Below are 22,569 nucleotides of genomic sequence, written 5' to 3' on the forward strand. Positions count from 1 at the left end.
TGGAACAGAGATGCAGGGAGAGATACTGCTTGCTCAGTGGTTAGCACAGCATTAGAGAAGTATCTACATTAGACAGCTACAGGATTCTGCTGCAGGGATCCTTATTCCAATATGGCGTTTCGGTAGCAATCCTTATTCCAATGTGGAGTTTCGGTAGCAACCGCTAATCCATTCCTTTATTAGGTTGTAGGTCCAGCTGCTACAAGTGATACCCAGCCCAATAGTGGGTTAAGAATGTTCTCTGAGTTGTCATGTAATAAAGCCAATAAAGAAGTCTGGTGTTTCCTACACACACCATCATGTAGAAAAAACAGCAGAATGAATTGGACATAACTTTTCTATGCTCATATGTGACATATGACTAATGTAACTCTATATCATGTACTCCACATCAAGAATGGGATCCTAGGGCTGGGGTTGTGGCTCAGTGGTAGAGCACTTGCCTAGCATGTGTGAGTCACTGGGTTCGATTCTCAGCACCACATATAAATAATTAAAGGTCCATTGAAAGCTAAAAAATATTTTTAAAAAAAGAATGGGATCCTAATGAGAGTAAGCTATACTGCATGTATGTATAATATGTCAAAAGACACACCACACTGTCATGTATATCTAAAAAGAATAAATACAAATAATAATAATAAAAAGTCTGGTGGTTCATATGTCAGAGACCCAGGCTCTATCTATCTATCTTGCTCCACCTTCCTATGGCCCTCATCTGCATGAAGCCCCTTGAGGAAAGAGACTCTGTCCTAGTCAGCTCTTAACCCCAATACCAGAAACGGTGTCTGACTTATAACCCAGACTTAGCTCAAGCTGCATCTTTTTCATGGGTTCTCCTTAGATGACCTTTCCCTCCCTGAACCAACACCTCCTTTCTATATAGTTTTTGTCCAATAGTACATTGGCCCATTTCATCTTTTTTTTTTTTTTTTTGGTACCAGGGATTAAACCCAGGGGTGCTTAACCACTGAGCCACATCCCTAGCCCTTTTTATATTTTTTATTTTTAAATTTAGAGACAAGGTCTTGCTGAGTTGCTCAGGGCCTTGCAAAATTATTGAGGCTGGCTGTGAATTCACGATCCTCCTGCTTCAGCCTCTAGAGCTGCTGGGGTTACAGGTGAATGCCACCTCGCCCAGCTCCATCACCTTCTTCTTGTATGTTTTATTCCCCAGGCTGAGGATCAAACTCAGGAGTACTCTAGAGAACTCTGTGAGGATGGCCTTAGGCCTGAGCCTAAGCAACTCCATTTTAAAAACTCCAGTTTGAAACCTGCAGTCTCATCAGACAGCCTAATGGAGTCTTCCAGGATGGCCCTCAGGCGCAAGCAAGTCACGCCCCCACCTCAATAAACTCAGAGTAAAGCCTCTGGCAGAAGAGGGAAAGGTGCCCTATAATTGGGAAAAGCGAAAAGATCCACCAGATGTTTTGTTTTTAAATATTTATGTTTTATTTGTAGTTGGACACAGTATCTTTATCTATTTCCATGTAGGGCTGAGGATCGAACTTCTCCCTACAACCCTCTCCTCAACCTCAACTAGCGGTCAGCTCCACCCCAGAAGCCTGCCTTGGTTCCTGATCTGATCACCATGGTCTGAGTGAGTGTGCATCTGCTGGACTTAAAGTCTAAGGCTTAAGACTTTTGATCTGACACTTGAACTTAGCATGCAGAGGGAATGTCTGCCATTAGCCTGTCATGATTAAGTGTGTTTGCAGTGCTTAGAATTAATTGATCTAGAATTGTTTGCTGTGAATTGATTATGTCTGTTGCAGTGCCTTAAGCATTAAGGATTGTTTTCTTGATTAAGAACCTATAGGGTGAAATTTTTTTTTAATATCTTTTTTTATTTTTATGTGGTGTGAAGATTGAACCAGGGCCTTGCACATGCTAGGCGAGCACTCTACCACTGAGAGACAATCCCAGCCCTAGAGTGAAATTATTGAGTGAATAAAACATTGAAAAGGGCAGAAGCTCGTGGACATTCTTTATTTCTCCCCCTCAACTGCATAAGTCGCACTTTTTGCCCATTGCGACAACCACTGAGCTCTATCCCCAACCCTTTTCATTTTTCATTTTGAGACAGGGTCTTACTAAGTTGCTGAGGCTGACTTCAAACTTGTGATCCTCCTGTGTGCCACTGTGACTGATTTATCTTCTTTGAAAAAAATGTCTCATTTGTCTGACATATTTTACTGGAATTACAGTTTTCATTAAATGCGTTAGCCACTGGCCTTGTATCTTCTTCTACTGAGAAACTGTTGTGACTCCATTTTTGAAAAATAACAGCAGGGCTGGGGATGTGGCTCAAGCGGTAGCGCGCTCGCCTGGCATGCGTGCGGCCCAGGTTCGATCCTCAGCGCCACATACCAACAAGAATGTTGTGTCTGCCGAGAACTAGAAAATAAATGTTGAAAATTCTCTCTCTCTCTCTCTCTCTCTCTCTCTCTCTCTCTCTCCTCTCTCTTTAAAAAAAAAAAAAAAAAGAAAAGAAAAAAGAAAAATAACAGCAGCTTCTACCTCAAGGCCTGTCCTAAGGAAGGGGATGTGACGACCCTTGTCCTTGGAAAAACCCACAGAGCACTCCTAAGCACATACCAACCCTGCTGAATTGTTTGTAAATAACAGGAGAGATCTGCCAGGTGTCCCTGACTTATTAGGCTAGGTGAAGACCCATAGCAATCTCCTAGAAACCACCAATCAGCATGAGACAGGGAAAATACCTGGGATGTCAGATGACCCCCCCAGTAGTTTATGGTGGTTGATAACGTGTTGGGAAACCATGTAGTTCAGCATGTACACCCCTCGTGGCCTAAACCAATCAGTTGAAAGGAATCCCCCTCTTGTACTAACCAATCACCCCTACCCAACTTGTTCCCGCCAGGGAATGTGCTAATCAATGTTAAGAGTTGTTTACTTTCCTGCGGTATGGAATGATTTGCTGTGTGATGTTGTGATGCATAGAGTATCCTCCCAAAACCTATAAAATCTCACTGGACAAAGGACCAGGACTCACTCCCTGGGACCACTGCATCGGAAACAGTTGTGAGTCCAGGCTCGAGCTTGCAATAAAGACTCTTGTGTGATTGCATCGGATTCAGCTCCTGGAGGTCTACTGGGGTCCCACGAATCTGGTATTACACTATTATTCAGGATTCAGTTAAGATCTGGTCTTCTGAGCTGTTATTTAGTCCTTGGTAAAATGGAGGCAGCCATGTTTTGTACCACCTGGTCCTGGACACTCCTCCTCTTGTATGTACCCTTTCAGTGGGGGGTGCATACTTGGTCCAATGACACATAGCTCATCCACAGACTGGACAGGCAGAGATTCTGGACACTGGCACAAACTCAGCCCCATTTAGGATGAGCTAGGAAAGGCAGACACTCTCTCTTGGGAGTTTTACTTTAGAAAGATAATTAGAGTAGCATTTGAGATTAATAAGAATTGTACACACTTGAGATAGTGATACTAAAAAGCATTCTCTAAGCCTGTGTATGTCAAATTTGAAGTAACAAATATGCAAAATAGTAACTTCTAGCTGTTCAGACTCCAGGGTTGAGAGAGGAACATGGAATGATTTATAAGGAAATGTCTAGGTTCCCTTTGTTCACAGCCTTTACAAGCCTCTAGGAATTTCCGTTGTTTCTGTGCTCCTGTGTGCTCTTTGAGCTTCTTTGACTGCAAAAAGGGAGATTTATACACACAGCCCTCTGAAGATTCCTTTGGCCTACAATCAGTATAAATTCTTTATTCTAGTCTTTATCCCAATGTTCTTCTGCTGCCAAACCTGGTCTCAAAAACCTGGTCTTTATCAAATAGAGAACCATGGTCATCAGAAGGAAATAGAAATTTTCTTTTCTTTTTCTTTTTTTTTTTTTTTTTTGTACTGGGGATTGAACCCAGGGGCACTCAACCACTGAGTCACATCCTCAGCCCTATTATATTTTATTTAGAATCAGGGTCTCACTAAGTTGCTTAGCAACTTGCCGTAGCTAAGGCTGGCTTTGAATTCTTGAGCTAAAGTGGCATCCCCTTTCTCCACAGAAAAGCCCTCTTCCCCATGGCTAATTTTAGGACTGTCAGCAAAAGAGTCTCTGCGAAAGAGTCCAATGTAGATAAACTTCCTATTTTCATGTTGCTCTGTTTTACTTGGCCACTGGCGAGGAAGATACCAGCACTCCAGGTGCTGGACACCACCCCCCCCCTTACTAGTTTTTCACAAACATATCCAGTATAGTACTTTGTAGAAATGTGCAAACAAGGCCTCTGGCTTTGAGCTGGGGTTTCACAGGGATGTCTATATTTTTAAGATAAGTTACAAATGGGCTCCATGGTAACAGCTGGCAGGGGGAGGAAAGAAGAGGGAGAAGAAGCTCTCCCCTTTTCAGGTGTTGTCCTTGAAGAGTTAACTTGCCCAGAACAGTGAAAAAGAAAAAGCTGCTTTTATATGAACTTTTGCAGACTGTGAACTTCTGAGCCCCTCCACTTACATGCTGGGTATAAAACTCTGAAACTCCCTGAACTTGGGGTTCAGGGGATTAATTGATTACAGCAAAAGCTGTGCCCTCTGAAACTGTATGCAGCCAAATAAAACTTTCCTGCTGTCTTCGGTGTCCTGCCTCGTTTGTCCCTACAACAGAGCTACTGGTATTACAGGTGTACACCATCATGCCCAGGCAGGAAATATAAATTTTAATACCATTTTACAGCTCAACCTATTCCGTAAAAAGGAAGAAAATAATCTGAGGTTCCTATGTGCAGGCCTAAGGACTTCTCAGACCTTATTTAAAAAGCCCAAATTGCACCAATCCTCCATGCTAAGTGAGGCCAAATCTCCCCTCCTTCAAAGTTCATTAACTAATGGGAGGCTCAACAGAGACAGATCAAGATTCACCACAAAAAGGGGTTCCATGTTCTCCCAGGGTAAGTCACATGGTAAGGGTAGATAATCCAGAGGCTTGCATTTTTTTTCATGGCCACCCATGAAAAAGCTTGTGGGTTATGACCACACTGGTAAGGCAGCAGTTAAATCCAGAGGTCATGCATGGAAGGAGGCTCCAGCACTGGGGGGGACAGTTCTTTGGTGCAGGCACCTATGGGTTCTGCTCTTTTATTGGTTCATTTTGTTGTTCAGAGGAGAGCCTTGTCCTCGAATATTGATGGGAGATAATGTCTCATAATTTTCCACATCCAAACCTGGCCTGATTACAGGGGGAATGAAAAAAGGGACTCCAGAAGAAAAGCAGTTAAAATGCCCTATGCATGAAGCTCAAAACAGCATCTTCCCTTACTTCTGTCAGATCTTGATCTCTCCAAGACTTGCATCTGAAATGTAAATTGTGGAGGTCTGCAGAGTTTGCAAGATTCACAAGGCTTGCAGAGAAATGGTTGAGACCAAAGGGGGAGGGGGAGGGGAAAGTATTACTTTTAAACTCAAGTTGCTTGTGGGACCTAAATGGCTGGCAATCTTATCTCCTCTTGCAGTCTGCCATGTTGCTTTCTTAACAAGTTCCTCCCTAAACACTACAGCACAGGGATCTCATACATATATAAGACCTCTTTACCTCGAAAATCATTACTAAGGATTTCAGGATTTTATCTGAACTGACTCTAATCTGAGCCAGAAGGGCACACTGATCTGATAAAGATGTTCTGCTTTCTCTTTTACTAGAGTAATTATGGCCGTGTCTTTTTTTTTTTTTAATAGAATTCCTGTTTTTACCTTTGATCCTGTGTGCTTAAATTAATATATTTTTCTGATCAGTCTTTTTAAAAAATATCTTTTTTAGCTGTAGATGGACACAATGCCTTTAATTTTATTTGTACTTTTATGTGGTGCTGGGGATCGAACCCAGTGCTTTATGCACGCTAAGAAAGCACTCTGCCACTGAGCCATAATCCTGGCCCTCGGATCAATCTTATTTTATTTAACTATTGAGTTTTTTTTTTTTTTTTTTTTTTTACAATCTGTTTTTGTTTAGAGGCCGATTTTCAAGGGTTAGCTCTCAAATGCATTGGGAAAATCTCCTTCACAAAATCCTAAAAAGGATTTATATATGGAGGTGTTGGGAATAAATCTAATAGTCATCAAGGACAAGTGGCTACCTGAACCTTTGATTTCAGTGTCCACCATGGCTGCCAGATTTCACACATAATATTTTCAAGTGTCTAGGCCTACCCTATGTTTAAATCATAATGTAAAAGTCTGACAGGCTCTATTTTAATTTCTAACAGGTCAAATCTAATAGAGTTTTTAATAAATATCTGCTGCGTTGCCTCCTACCTGTGGAGATCTACCTCCAAACAGCTATAAGATCTTTGTTTCCTGTCTGTTTTATGTATGTGTGCACACCTGTGTATTGTATTGTGCCTACAATATGTGTGCTTATGTCCATGTACATATCATACATATCATGTACATTGGCATATAGATAAATGAGCACTAAATCAACATTTAGAAGAAAATTGGATCCAAATATCTTTTTAGTTCATGTGACTTAAAAAAAAGGGCTCAATTTAAAAATGGATGAGAATAAAGATGTCTTTAAAATTGCTAACTCATGGGGCTTGGGATATAGCTTAGTTGGTAGAGCATTTGCATTGCATATACAAGGCTGTGGGTTCAGTTCCCAGCACTACCAGTAAAATTGCTAACTCACAAGTTTTTCTAGGAGGTCAGATAATTAACAGAGTGTTAGTTTCTGTCTACAACGTAACGTCCATTGCTTTTAGGATTTTTCTTCAACAAGGAAGAGATGGATAGTACATTCACTATACTTGTCTAATATTGGTTTTTACAGTTAGAAATGAGTAAATTAGATTTAACATCAATGGGATTAATCTTTATAAATGTGTTTGTTAGAGACATCTGATAAATTTACAAAGTTAAAGTGCTAAAACAACAACGGCTAAATATAAAATTAAGCTAGGTACATTGGCATATGCCTGTAATTCCAGCAACTCAGAAGGCTGAGGCAGGAAAATTTTGAGTTCAAGGCCAGCCTCAGCAAAATTGAGGCACTAAGCAACTTAGTTGAGACCCTGTTTCTAAATATAATACAAAATAGGGCTGGGGATGTGGCTCAGTACCCCTGAGTTCAATCCCTGGTACCAAAAAAAAAAAAAAAAAAAAATCAAAATCAAAATCAAGTACTCTTGACTTCTTAAATTCTATAAGGTAATATATTTAAACATTAAATGTGTTTTCATAAATTGGTAAATGGAAAATGGATTGCTTTGTTTCTGTGTCTTCACTAAAAACAAGGTTACTAAGAGTTAAGGTTCTAGCAAGTGTTAATTTGTACACAAACAGTATAAGAGGTTTCAGTTGGGTTTCAATTAAAGCACTATAAGAACATAAAAGTATTTCATCTTATTAAAATAATTTATCTAAATTAAAAAATTTTTATAAGGGTTGTTTCAGAATGAATTTTAAGAAGGGGTCAACAACTAGGAAATAGATATATGTTTTAATATGAAATTTGAAGGAAAAAGAAATGGTTCTGGATAGTAAAGTAAAAAGTTGTAAAATGTCTAAGTAAGTTGCAAAAGGTTTATAGAGGGCAAATTTCAGAAAGTTAGTGTAAAACTTAGTTATATATATAAGCAGCACAATCAGTTAAAGTTATTCAAGGTTTTCCCCTAAGGTCAAATATTAAAACATTAATCTGTTCTTATCAAGATAATTTCTTATGTCTGTTAAGTTTTATTATTTAGAGGAATTAGTCTTAAAGGAATTAGGGTTTATACAACTCTGGTTAAACAACAACTGTTATTTTAGAGTATTATACTACATTACAGATTCTGAATTTTTCTTTAAAAGCTAAACTTAGTTAATATAAGAACATCAATGTAATTGTGGTGCTGTTACTGGCCTCTTTGTATACTAAATGTATTCAAATCTTCCAAGTATACAAATCTTTTAGATATAAGGTTTAGAAGAACATTTTACCAAACTGGTATTCTTCAAACTAAAGTTTAAAGAAAAGGTTTGGGATTATAAAAATTATGTTTTACAAAAACTATGTTTCTTAGTTCATAGCTATTATACAAACTAAATATGTTTTTACTCTTGCTAATTTCATTTTGTATTTTAAGGAAAATACAAACTTTATAATTGTTATCTGCTAGTGCCTTACAAAAGTATAATTTCTAATATAACAACCTGAGTTAATTTGAGAGAATAGGCCATCACCTACAGGATAGACAGGATATAAGGCTAACTTCCAGTACTAATACTGATCCCAATTAAATATAAGGGGTAAATAATTGTAAAGGTATAGATATTCAAGTTAAAACCCAGTACTTTTACTTTAAGACTAGTGAAACTAGCTTGCTGGGATGTTTAAGATCAAAGCTTAGAGACTAAAGTTAAGGAAGTAAAAGGGCCAGGAAAGAAAAGAGCTGATATTTGGCTCTTGCCCTGTGAGGTCAGCTTGAACACAGGGAATAAGGGGACTTCTCTAAGGGCTTTTGAGACTTTGGGTCACATGACATCCTGATCAGAGGGATTAATGAGACCCTGGAGAACAGAAAGCCAACCAATGCACATGCTGCAAAGAGAAGGGTCATTGTAGAGGAGATATCCATGATGCTTCCAAGGGAAGCCCTATGGTCAACAAGACCCTCACCCATTGTGGTAGATAGCACTAAAGGAACTAAGAGGCTGCTGTCAAGTCCCCAAGAGCAACACCCCCTGAGGGAACTCAGCTAACTCTTTTTTTTTTTTTTTTAAAGAAAAAAAAACTTTAGGTGGCTGGGGATGTGGCTCAGGCGGTAGCGCGCTCGCCTGACATGCGTGCGGCCTGGGTTCGAGCCTCAGCACCACACACCAACAAAGATGTTGTGTCTGCCGAGAACTAAAATAAATAAATATTTAGAAAAAAAAAAAAAGAAAAAAAAACTTTATTCATTTATCTTTATGTGGTGCTTAGGATCAAACCCAGCTAGGCAAGCGTTCTATCACTGAGCTACAACCCCAGCCTTCAGCTGACTCATAACAATAGATAAGAACAAAGTCAATTTGACCAGCTAAAACAGTTATAACAAAAGCACAGCCATATCCAGGCATTTAAAAGGAAAGACAATAGTTATTTTAACCTAAGATGTACATTTGTGTTAGCCCCACCAAGAGTAAGTAAGACTGGAGGCTACAAAAGAGGGATTCTTAGACAGGAGTACCTAATAATTATCAAAAGAGATTATCAGAGTCGGAAGTTTTTTAGTCAATAGTCAATTTAAGGGCAGGGGTTGTGAGTCAATGGTAGGGCACTTGCCTAGCATGTGTGAAGCACTTGGTTTGATTCTCAGCACCACATTAAAAAAAAAACAAACAACATAAAGGCATTGTGTCCATCTACAACTAAAAATATTTTTTAAAAAATTAGTCAATTTAAGGCTACAAATCTTTCTAACTTTCTACACAAGTAAGCCTGATCTGTTTGCTAGTATGATTATCTAGCCTTAAGTGACAGAAATAACTGGATCTCTACTAAACATAAAAATCAGAAAACTACATAATTAGAAAACTACATCTTATGGGGCATCCATGACATTATAAAAACTAAGTGTTGAGTTTCCATTCTTTAACTCTGGCAATGTAACTAATATCCTTAAAGATTTACATTCCCAAATAGAGGTCATGTCCCTCACTGGCCTTGTTATAAGATCAACTTCTTAGATCTTACACCTCCTGGTGAGAGATTACTGATTTCTATCAGCATTATGATATTCATTGACATCTTCCAGAGGCTGTGACATTTTTTTCGTATTAATCTTATTCCAGTACTCATCTTTTTCTCACAGAAGCATCTACCTCTCCATGACTTTAAAATCTGTTGCTTCGGGCTGGGGATGTGGCTCAAGCGGTAGCGCGCCCGCCTGGCATGCGTGCAGCCCGGGTTCGATCCTCAGCACCACATACAAAGATGTTGTGTCCGCCGAAAACTACAAAATAAATATTTTAAAATTCAAATAAATAAATAAATAAAATCTGTTGCTTCCGAAACCCCCGTCACCCCTCTCAGCCTGCAGCAGTCAGAGCAGTCATCAACCATTTCCCCTTATTGCAGAAAGGGCTCCATTCTCAGAGGGGGGATTGGTTGAAGGGGGGAAGCAAAAGAACAGGCAGTGCAGGTGATAAATGATTGGGTTGGGAAAATGGGGGCTCATTCAAGAGGAAATAAAATACTAATACCTACCTTTCCTCCAACCTATTGCCAAGGATCCTCCCTGCAAAGAGCTGTCAATGAATGCTCCCCACCCTGCGACATCCCGCTTCCTGCCTGTACCCCTGGAAGGCTCCTTTCCCAAATTCTGGCCATATAGGCAAGATAAGGGGAGGAAGGGGGGTATGAGAAGGAAACCTGGAATGTGTAAAAGGGCAGCACACTGCCACTCTCTTGGACACTGTTAGATATGGAAAATCAAAACCCGAAGATTGTGTGGCCTGGGAAAGGGGAGTGGAAAAAAAAGCCATACATTTATAGCTTGAATCTCTTCCAAGATAAATCCTCTCCAGGTGCTGGCCACTGACCCAATCCCCATTGCAAAAACCCAAATTCTTGAGTGCCCAAACTGACACTCTCATTAAATCACCTCTATAAGCCTATATAAGCCCAAACTCCTCCTTTGGTCAGTGGCTCATTTTTCCACCAGGAAAGTGGGTCCCTCAGAGACCCTGTTGCCCATTCCTACATAGCCTATTCCTGCATGAAACTTTGTTCTTGAATAAAAGGCTGAGATGATCCCTTAAGTTTGCTTCCGGCCTGGTCTTTTTGTGCTAACAGGCACCAACTTGGACCCCCACCTCTGCAGAGAAGCCCCTGTCCCTCTCTCTCTGTTCTATCCTTTAAATAAAACTTTTTGTGCTTGCCTTGGAGTTTCTTGGGTGTTCAATCTTCAACACTGGGGGAACAGGATTCAAACTTGATTCTCAACACAGGTATCACTAAATGTGATTTATTACCAACTTTGTTGTTACAGATGGGAGTGGAGGAATGCTTGCATCTTTTGCAAATTATCACTTGTAATCCTGTAGTTGTGGATGGTGCTGGATGAGGCAGGAAGTGGGTAGGTTTGGGGTTGGATGGAGTTGAAGGGAGCTGAGTACACATGTGACCCTAAGTGGGGTCAGGAGAGGCTGATGCAGTCCATATGAATGGAGAAGTAGCTCTATACATGTTTTCCAAAATAAAAGCTCAAGGAGGAAAATCTAGGGAAATTACTGCTCTCGCATGTTCTTTATCCCATCCTGCTAGATGTCCAAGGGTCAACATTTTAAAAATGAAAAACCAATAAACCAATATTAATTTTCTACCAGCTTTTAAAGGGTGGAGAATCCCCTACGAAGACAGGGTATATATTTGCACATGATTTGAAGGCTTGGGATGAAAAGCACAGCTTGGCCCCACAGTGCAGCAAGTTCAATGATTCAAATATTCTGGCAACCCCAATACCTGATGAGAGTGGCCGGAAGGTGGAAGATCTTCATGGGCATGAGGTCAACTATGTTTCAAACGATTGGTTCTTGAACCAGAAAGAGTGCACCAGAACAACTGGTATTTTATTTAGAAATCCACACTCCTTGAAGATGATGTGTTTTCTGCCCTCTGAAGATGATTATTTACACTGGGGCATGAGGCCTAGAAGCTCTTTCCAACTCTGCACACACACTGCCTCTTACAGAAGCATGGCTGCCATAGAGGATTCTAGCTCTAGAACAGCTCTTCTTGCCTATGCCCTTGTTGCCCTTGTTGTTTATACACACATATTTAACTACTTACATGGTACTTTTTACCACATGGCTAGGATTGGTTGTGAATTTTGTACCTTTTAATATGAGAAAAATAAGTATTTTACAAGCACTGATGAGAAGCCAATATTAGAAAATAAAATTTGCCAGTCGCTTGAGGCAAGACAGATTTACACTCCGCCCTCTTCACCACCCTCAGGAGGAGCAGAGGTCTGTGATGGGGCTTCATCCCTGGGAGAAGAACAAAGCCAAGGTTGTTACTCTTGAAAGGAGCAATTAAGCTTTTCCTTACCTCTTCATTTGAGAATTTTATATCACCCCCAGTCACTTACCCAGCATCCTTATTGAAAATCTCATCCTCATCAGAGGAGTCCTTGTCATGTAGCTTCTGTGCCATGTTTTTCTTACGTGTGGCATTGAGAGGTCTGTACATATCCCTAAGCCAAAGTGGCCGCCTTAACCAGAAAAAGCCCTCCTGGAAAACAGAAAGGGGAACATTAATTCTGCTTCCCGCTGCCTTCCCTGGCCACAGCACTGGGTCCTCTTCAAATTTACCTGATTTTCACTTTCCGTTGAGCTTCTCCTACACAGAAACCCGAAAAAGCTCCTGGGGGGAAACACATGCACAAGACAATTAGTGATGGATGCCATTTTTCATGTCTTTTTGTAATGTGCACCTTTGGTCTTTTTAGGACAAAGCCAGTACCTTAGTTCATAAGCACAATGAGCAAAATCATGCTAGACCTGGGATCCTAAAAACAATTCCCTGCATGCTGGGCTACCAGAACTCTCTATGTATGTTCCCAAAGAGCCACATGAGCATAGGCAGGATTAGCAACTCTGCTTACCCTCTTGGCTAAGTACCTTGTACAGTACACAACCATACTGGGCTGAAGTGTTTTACTCTCTCCAGAGCCTTTCACATCAGTCCTCTTTGGACTTAAATCTCACATGTATCATCATTTTGGGGTGGGGAGCAGGGTGGCTCTTGAGGGAGAAGGTGATTCTATTTCCTAGCTGCTTTATCCTACAAGTTGAATTACATCAAAGTCCAATTAGTAAAGTTGTCTAGCTCACTGATTTCCATATTGCAGGCTGTCACTTATGATTGAGTTGTAAAATCAGTTTAGACATATACATAACAAAAAACAATAGGAAAAAAAAAACCTGTGCATTGTTTCAAACACTGCTGATGTTTACATTGAAATGTGTCTACTAATTCACAATATCAAATGTTGCTCACAGCCCAAGTGTGGGTATAATTAATGGAGAAGTACCTAGCTGGAAAGGAACCATTTTCTGACACTGTGACCACAGGGTAAGATATTTTCCCTTTCTTATTCTCCATTTCTTATTATAAAAAGAAGAGACAAACTACTCTTTCTAAGCTCCCTGTTAAAATTCTATGAAATCTAGGTAAAAGGAATAGAGAGTGGGGGTGAGAAGGTGACCAGTAAGGCAAGAAGGTAAAGTTTTCCTACCACCTGGAGAAAGGACTCATACATTCCACTTCTACTTCTGCCAGCCTGGAAGGGGAATAGCACAGCACACTAATGACCCAATGCCTTCCCTGTCCCTGAAAGCCTCAAAGAAGGGCTCCAGCTGAGTGTGATGCACGTGAACAGTGGGAGCAGGCACAGCCCAAACCTCTTGCCCTCCACTCTTCTTTCCTTAAGGACTGGTAACAGCAGATGCATCCCTGCTAGTGCCTTTGACCTCAGCAGGCCGGGGAACTAGTTTTCCTGGAGCCAGGGGAGACATGAGAGGAAGTATTCTTCCTGCCTTTAGCAGTTTCCTCACTGTTAAGATTGAAATAGATGAGTTCTAAAATTCTCATTTAGGGGCTGGGGTTGTGGCTCAGCGGTAGAGCGCTCGCCTAGCATGTGCGAGGCCCTGGGTTCGATCCTCAGCACCACATAAAAATAGAGATACTGTGTCCAACTAAAAAATAAATATTAAAAATAAAATAAAATTCTCATTTAAATACTGCCGGGTTCATATTTACCTTGAGGACTTTTCTTCATCATCTTGTGATGCTGTTTTATGGGAATAAATCTGTTTTGGAAGAAAATACAGTCATAAGTATCACAATGACCACTAATCTCCAAGTCTCTATTCATTCCTTTTATTTATTTTGTCTTATCTACCCAGTGAGATAATAACTTTTCTGAGGGCAGGAATTCTATCCTTTTAATGGTTCTCTGACTCTTCCATAGTACCTAGGCTTAGGGTCTTGCATGCAGCTGGCACTTAATATATTTTATTGACTGTTTTAGATAAAATTCAACAGATAATTCCTAATAAAAACACTTAACAGTAGAAAAAGAAAGAACTACTTAACTTGATAAACATGTCTGCCAGAACTTTAAACAACAGTGTCGTTTTAAAATCAAGAATAAGAGTAGGATGCCTGTTATTGCTGCTGTTCAACCTCATTGAGGAGGTCTTAATCAATGTAGTATGAAAAATAAATGGGGGCATAAATGGGGAAAGGAACAGAAACTATATATCAAAATGGATTCTACTGTCATGTATAACTAAAAAGATCCAATTAAAAAAATCTATGTAGTGAAAATACTAAAATTCATCTGGGTGTGGTGGCACACACTTATATTCCCAGCAGTCCAAGATATTAAGGCAAGAAGATCAAGTTTAAGGCCAGCCTGGGTAACTTTGAAATACCCTGTCTTAAAATAAATGAAAAATATTTTTAAATTTTTTTTTTTATTGTAGCTCAGTGGTAGAGCACTTGCCTACCATGCGTGAGGCACTTGGTTTACCGCGTAAAAATAAAATATGGAAGGAAATGCTTCCTTTTAAAAAATAAAAATAAAAAAAGACTGGGAGTGCAGCTCAGTGGTGGAGTGCCCCTGCGTTCAATCCCTAGCACCACAATAAATAAATAAATAAATAAATAAATAAATAAATAAATGCCCTAGAATTCTTTTGAGGCACATTAAGAAGAAATGAATATGTGGCATGAGATTACATGTTCCCAGAATGTTGTAAAGATGTTAATTCGCAAATTCATTTTCAAATTCAATTTAGTCCTATTCAAATTCAAAGACAGTTTTTTTGTTTGTTTTTGTTTTTGTTTTGTTTTTCTTTTGGCAGAGAAAATATATAAGAATAGTAATGAAATGTACGAAATGATCGGGAGAGCAGGAGCTTGCCCTACCAAATATATAGCTTGAAATATGTTATAAAGCAACTGGAATTAAGTGGTGTGATGCTAGTACTGGTATAGAAAAAGACACCTGGATCAATGGGAAAAAAGAGTCCAGATAAAGATGGTATTTTACATAAGTGAAGAAAGAATCAACCATTAATTAAAATAGTTTTAAGGGCTGGGGTGATGGCTCAGTGGTAGAGCACTTGCCTGGCATGTGTGAGGCACTGTGTTAGATTCTCAGCAACACATATAAACAAATAAATAAATAAAGGTCCATTGACAACCAAAAAAATATTAAGAATAAAATAAAATAGTTTTGAAACAACTGGGTATTCATGTAGGGGGGAAAATTCCCTATTCCAACCATACTAAAACAAAACACAAATTCCAGAAGGATTAAAAATATAAATAAAAATGCAATGTTAGAAAAGCACTAGAAGAAAGTATCTGAAATCACCTTTATTCCATGAGGTAACAGAGACCTCTCGGTATAACAATAGCTCATCCATGGCCACAAGGCAGTGCTGGTGACAGAGGTGGGTGGCTTGACTAGAAACACACCTACTCTTCACAGCCCTCCCCCTTGTCTTTTTTTCTTATGGATTTATTTTCTTAAGGACTAACATATTTAGTATAAAAAAAGTTTTATAAATCCATGTTAGTCCTTACAATGGTTTGCAATGGTTTTCTTTGTATTTCAACATTTCAAATATTTCCCAGTATTTTTGTCTCTTAAGGAGGGGAACAGGCTTTGTAATAGGAATTGGAATTTTGCTCTTGGTTAGCCACCGAGGTCAGTTGATCTCCTTCATTTGTAAAAGAGGGTTTATAATATTCTCCTACAGGATTTTTGTGAGGATTAAATAAAATAACATGTGGAAACTGTTTGTTCTATATGCTTCACATCCATACATACTATTTGCTAATGGGCATCAGAGATAGGATGGTCACATCTGCTAAAGACTGCTAAAGGTTTCTGCCTGTGCTATCAGACTTAGAAAGCTCTTTTCCATCAGGTTATAAAAAATATATATATTGCTTCTATTTTCTTCTACTACTATCATGATTTCTTTCTTTTTTTTAACATTTACTGAAATATGTTTAAGGAGAAAAGTAGGCATCTTTTATTACTTGCTCCTTCATTAGGCTTCTATTACTATTAATTCATTTTTCCCCAGTGATTTGAATTTTTTTATATTTATTTTTAAGGTGTAGATGAACAAAACACAATGCCTTTATTTTTATGTGGTGCTGAGGATCGAACTGGTCCTGTCTGTGCTAGCCCTGCTATCGCGCTCTACCGCTGAGCCACAATCCCAGCCCCCCAGTGATTTGAATATTAAAAATGACATTTAAAAAGTCTCAGGGGCTGAGAGTGTAGCTTAGTGGCAAAGCATACCCAAGGCCCTGGGTTTGATTCTTAACACATAACATGCATGCATATAAATATATGCAAACGTATTAGGATCACTTGAGTCTATTGCTTAGACTCTGTATGCTACTTCAGATACTGGATTACATGATTCCTCATTGTGGAATTGACATAATATCTCATCTCTTTTCTTTTGAACACCATATTGTCCACTATAGTAGTATCTACTACTACATCCTCCCTTGTCTTCCTAGAGCTCATCATCTAAGTGGGGAGAGGAAATAATAAAAATATAAATAAACACGAATATAAGATTGAATTGTACATACAAATTTGTTTTGGGACAGGGATAGACCCCAGGTGCATTTAATCACTGGCCATACTCCAAGCCCTTTTTATGTTTTATTTTGAGACATAGTCTCACTAAGTTGCTTAGGGCCTCACTAAATTAACTGAGGCAAGCTTTGAACTTGTGATCCTCCTGCCTTGGCCTCCTGAGTCACTGGATTATAGCCATGCCCCACGATACCCAGCTGTATAAACACATTTAAATCAGTATAAAATTTTACAGAAATTCCAAGAAAGGTCACATGCCACCCAGAGATGCAGATCATACCATCTGTGCAATGGCCAGTGATAATCTTCCCAGAGGCTTTTTGCAAACTGACCCCATGTGTAAGCACCCCTTAGGCTCAGAAATTTGACTTTGTCTTCACTGAGAGAGAACTTACTTCTTTTCTTCCGAGAAGTCTCACCTTATAGATGCTACAGGACTGACCCCAACACAGATTGCCAGAAAATGACCTGATAGTAAGAAATACTTCTGCTCCACAAACAGAACATCTGTCTACACCACAAGGGAATTGCTTCTCTGTAGAGAGGCCTCTGAGGCATACTTAAGCCCAACTGGAAAGCTACTTGGTGAGAATAGAATTAGAACAAAAGGGCTAAGGTGGATAGATCCATTCATCTCCTCTCCTGGCCAGGGGTTGTCCGGCCAGTGAAACTGACTCCACACCTGCCCAGGGATCCATTGCTACTCTCGCAAAATGTTAGGATGGGCACTACTCAAACCAGTTTCTTTTTTTTTTTTTAATATTTTTTATTATTGATGGACTTTATTGTCTTTATTTTTATGTGGTGCTGAGGTTCGAACCCAGTGCCTCACGCATGCTAGGTGAAGACACTACCACTGAGCCACAACCCCAGCCCTCAAACCAGTTTCTTTCTTGTCTTTTCTGTGCTTTTACTACTGACCAGCTCTCCTGTAGACATATTTTTCTTCCTTTTTTGGTACTGGGGATTGAACCCAGCCTACTCTAGCTATTCAGCCCTTTCATTTTTTTATTTTGAGAAAGGGTCTTGCTAAGTTGCCCAGACTGGCCTCAATTTCCCTGCTTCAGACTCCTAAGTCACTGGCAGTATAGGTGTGTGCCATCACTCCTGGCCTGGACCTATTTTTCTGTAGATATGTAATATACTCAGTCAGGTTTCTATTCAAGTCTGAGCCATCTGATCCTTATATATCTCTGTTCCACTCCATTAATGGAACAGAGATGTTGGTGTTTCTCTCTCCTATAGCCATCTTTTAAAAAATTGTTTACCAAAAATTTAAATTCTGAAGGGAGGGACAAAGCTTCACAATCACCTCAAGAAATGGAGACAAATCTCATAGTTGGCATAGGTCCAGGAGAACTGGGGTATTCAGAGAAGGCTTTGTGAAGAAAGATGAACTTGAGTTGGTTTTTGACAGATTCATAAAACTTCCACAGACATGGCAAAGTAAGGGAATTTTAGATAGGCAAGGAATGAGCATGGTGTGACGGGTATATGGAGAGGCTGCTCTGGCTGGAATGGAGGACTGCTATTATAGTAGAAAAGGCAAACTAGCTAAGTTGGGTGGTTGAATTGGGAGGGTAGAATCAAGATTGTCAGCTTATTAAATGACTCTTAATATTCTAAATCTGCCTATTGAGAAAAGTAATAAACCATCATGTAAGCAAACACTGAGTCTACATATAGTGCTTTTATCTTTTAGCCCTCTCCTTTTACCCCAGGGTAATGACTGCTGCTTGAGAGTGAAGTCATCTCTTGTCATTTCAGTAATAAGGAAAGAAATCAGTGGTAGAATGAGAGTACATCAAAACTTTACAAAAATGAGAGTAACAAATTGTGGACATGGTTTTGGGTTGGACAAATTTTGCTACGATGACATCTCTGGCCACATTAGTCTTAATTTCTTAAGAAATTATAGCTTGTTCTCTTGGTTTCAATTTCTCAAAGATTCCCTGGAAATGAAGTTCCTTTAAAAGTCTCTGGGGCTGGGCACTGTGAAGCACACTTATAATCCCAGCTGCTTGGGAGGCTGAGGCAAAAGGATTGCGAGTTCAAAGCCAGCCTCATCAATTTATCGAGGTACTTAGCAACTCAGTGAGACCCTGTCTCTAAGTAAAATACAAAAAAGGGCTGGAGATGTGGCTCAATGTTCAAACACCCCTGGGTTCAATCCCTGGTACCAAAAAGTAAAATAAATAAAAATCCCTAGAATATATTTTTCAATAAAAGAACAAAGCATAACTCAGTGTTAGTGACTGAAGAGAAATGTCAAGTAGTAGGTGGGGAAGGAGCTTTGATTTTCAGGGTATATGTTCTAAATCTATTACAATGATAAGATGTATTCTGGAAACCTGAATTGATTGTTGTCCTTACCTCAATCAGACAGAAAATTATAATCAAAATCATCACCACTACAGTCACAGATATTGCCAAGATGAGTTTGTTGTTATAACCATATCCCGGGACTCCTTTTGTGAGCTAAAAGAAAGAAAAAGAATAATTTTTATTAAGTAAAAAAGAGACTGGAAAGGATGAAAGTTAACTATTCAAAATTTCCATTCTTCCAGGTGAATAGCTTGCAGTTTCTTAAAGAACACACCAAATTTAATATGTTACATCTTATTATCACACATTTTTTTCCTATTATTTGTTTATCTTGTGTGTTAAGTCCACTTTATTCTCTAATGGAACAAAACAGGGATCACTGTCTTGGGCAAAGTTATGTGGCCAAGACAAGATGTGGACTAGAAGCCCCTGGTCTTCCTGCGAATGCTTCAATTGTATAACCTAAATGATGAAAAAGTCTGGGCTTCTTGTTCAATAGTTGCCCTCACCTCACTTGTCTCCTCATGCTCTTTGTTATCACCCTGGGCTTCTGTGCTCTCATTGATATAGTTCTCAGTTTTCCACTGGTCCGTATCCCATTCGGCCTTGGACACCTTGATTTCTTGCTGCTCACTGAGAAGCTTCATCAGGAGGCCTGTTCTGGAGATGAGCTTGGCACAGGCCAGTTGCACATAGGGCTCAGAGCAGTCCAATTTCAAAGTCCGAATAACATGAGAAATGAGCCTTCTCACATCATTGTTGGGGATGAGAGACCGAAGTTGCTGGTTTAGCTGAATTTCAAACTGATCACCTGGGGATGCCGTCAATGGGTTGGATAAGTCTTCAGGCTTGGGTTGTGAGTCAGTGTTCGCGTTGAGGTATTCCCATTGTGTCTCATTGGTTTGTTGAACAGTTGGCATTATGTTGAAAGGAGTCACAGCAGAATCTACAGCCTCTGCAGCAGCGTTTTCATAGGTTGCATTTTCAGAGGTGGGTTCATCCAACACAGTAATGTTTGCTTCAAAAATAGTTTTTTCAGAAGGAATTTTTGCAGTATTGTTTTCTGCAGGAACACTTTCTATAGGTTCTGAAAGAGCATATAATCCTGAGGAAGGATTCTCCTGAGAATTCAGGTCTCCTAAAGATGAAAAGGCCCCTCGTGGGGGGGAATTTATGAGGCTCCTTATTGCAGAGAATGGGGGCCTCTTTGCAAGCATCAGTCTATTGTGCAAATTATCCTTTCTGAACTTTCGACTCACTTTGGCCTTGGGTATTCTGTGGGCTGCAAGAGGGTAAGTTTTATGAAAGCTGTGAGTTTTTTTGGAATGTATGACTGGTTTATCAGCCTTCATGCTTTTAACTCGAGCATTTGCATCTTCTAAAACAAAAAGGGGGTAGGTTAAATCTTTTGTTTTCTTTCTAATCTTAGGCTGTAATTTTGAAATGGCGGAGGTGGGAGATTTGCCCAAGGAGTATTGTTTCAAAAAAGAAGAGACTGCTGCCTTATGTTCATTTGTAAATGAAGCGTCCAGGAGGGAGTTTCCCACTAACTTCCTGGGCCTCCGCACCTTGTGAAGCTGCTCTAGTTCCCTTGGGATTGGTCTCCTGAGCCTGCCTTCTTGGGCAACATTCTCCGCAAGTGCCTGGGAACTCTGTTTCCTTCCCATACTCTGTTTTCTTATTTCTTTGAAGTGTCTTTTCCGTATGCCCTTTGGCCCCTTGATGACTCTGTTCACACTCCGCAGCCTTTTCTTTCTACTCTCAATCTCTGCTAGGCTGTTTTCCTGTGGTTGGGCAGTTTCCAATTTCTTTTGAAAGATTTGGCGTTTAAATTTGGGACCTAAAAGCCTAGATTGCATAAGCATGGCAGTTTTTTCTTTTTTTTTCACCTCATCAATTTTTTCCTGAATTTCTGCATCTAACAAATTTTCCAGAAAATAAAGCTTCTTTAATTTGTTTTTATAAGTTGAATTGTTGGATGCAGTTGAAAGAGAGGAGTTATTTGTATTGTTCTTCAAATATTCCATGGCATTACCTCCATCTTGTACGTTTGAAAAAAGTAGTTTAATGAATGGTAATAATGTTGACTCTACATCTTCTAGATTTCCCTCTGAGAAATATGGCAATATGTAATTTAATGCACTTATAACATCACTTTCATCATTGAAGTCTAGCTGTTCATTTAAGAATCCCGAAAAGGTGACACCATTTTTATCTGAAGCTGGCTTTTCAGGCTCAATAGAAAGCTCAGTGCTAGTGTTCTTCTTCCGGGCCTGTAACACCTTCATGAATGATCCTTCTGCATTCCCTACAGATGCATCTTGAACTGTCAAAAAAGAAGAGACTACTTTTGATAACAGAAGACTGATGGACAGCTTTTTGTCAGTCCACAGCCATACATTCCAGCCAAACATTTAAGTGTCATTTGGAAGAAAGAAAAATAGTTTCATAATTAAACCTATGAAATGGCAACAACACAAAGGAAAAAAAGACATCTTTTTTGACAAAGTGCTACTTAACTCAGAATATTCCACACTGTATATAAGAACTCTGTTTAGGACAGCCAATTGCCCAATACTCAATAAAAGCCCAAGACTAGAAGAGAAATATTCATGGGCTCTGAGAGATTCTCTACAGATCAGCTGTGTCTCCTTACATTTACATACCCCATGCTGTCCCCGCTCAGATACAGAGGGGGCAGAAGGCTTCCTCTATCCACCTCTTCAGTGTGTCATGTTCCTGCCACCATCACAGATGATCATGACAAAGGACATTCTTCCAAGGAGAATAAGAACCAAGATGCTAAAGCACAGGCTCCGCTCTTTCTGTTAACACATCCTCCCCTCATCTGAACATGTCCTTTACACCTACTCACCCAGTTCCTTCACCTGGCCCCTGTTCCCCATACATCTTAGGCTCCATAACAGATGCCTCTACACAGAAAAAAAAACCAAACAAACAAACAAAAAAAAAACAAAAAAAAACACACCCCACCATATCCATACTGGTTCTTTCCCTAAATTAAGGCAGGGATCTGGGATGTGAGTTAAAAGATTTTTTAATTTGCCTGGTTCTATGCCTATGCTGAATGTGCAATAAATCTACAGAATAACAGCATTTTCTGGATAAACAATACTTGAGGTTCTGAAGTACAGTAATGGAAAAGCTATTTTTGTCAGAAGCCTTCCCTATTTTCATATTAGATGTGAAAACTAGCAATTCTAGCTCTGGGAATCATCCAAAGCTTCTAACTACATGAGGTCAAGTGTACCAATGTGTAGCTGGATTTTTCATTTTTCCTTTTTTTGGTACCTGGGATTTGAACCCAGGGGCACTTAACCATTGAGCCACACCCCCAGGTCTTTTTTATTTTTTTATTTTGAGACATGGTCTCACAAAATTGCTTAGGGCCTCACTAAGTTACTGAGGCTGGCTTTGAACTTACAATCCTCCTGCCTCAGCCTCCCAAGCCACTGGGATTGCAGTCCACCATACCCAGCAATAGCTGGTTTCTTTCCCAGGAGAACTAAAAGTATTTTTTGTGTGGTGAGAGTCAAAGAGGAGGTAAGGCTGGAGACAAAAGAGGAATGTGGGTTAGAATTGGGTACAGA

At 39.6% G+C, this 22,569-nt stretch overlaps 1 protein-coding gene across 1 annotated transcript in view; it reads right to left on the bottom strand.

Moving 5' to 3' along the window:
* Positions 1-11,815: 11,815 nt before the first annotated feature.
* LOC113196372 (leucine-rich repeat-containing protein 37B-like) overlaps positions 11,816-22,569 on the bottom strand; it is a 32,542-nt gene continuing 21,788 nt past the window's right edge. The window contains exons 9-15 of the mRNA XM_077801282.1: positions 21,114-21,284; positions 19,468-19,769; positions 19,007-19,111; positions 13,759-13,808; positions 12,309-12,360; positions 12,086-12,228; positions 11,816-11,984 (exon numbers count right to left, since the gene is read on the bottom strand). Coding sequence (XP_077657408.1) covers positions 11,924-11,984; positions 12,086-12,228; positions 12,309-12,360; positions 13,759-13,808; positions 19,007-19,111; positions 19,468-19,769; positions 21,114-21,284 — 884 coding nt within the window. The 3' untranslated portion in view covers positions 11,816-11,923. The remainder of the gene's footprint in view (positions 11,985-12,085; positions 12,229-12,308; positions 12,361-13,758; positions 13,809-19,006; positions 19,112-19,467; positions 19,770-21,113; positions 21,285-22,569) is intronic.

This window comes from Urocitellus parryii, chromosome 7 (assembly GCF_045843805.1).
Source record: "Urocitellus parryii isolate mUroPar1 chromosome 7, mUroPar1.hap1, whole genome shotgun sequence".
In the NCBI taxonomy this organism is placed as follows: domain Eukaryota; kingdom Metazoa; phylum Chordata; class Mammalia; order Rodentia; family Sciuridae; genus Urocitellus; species Urocitellus parryii.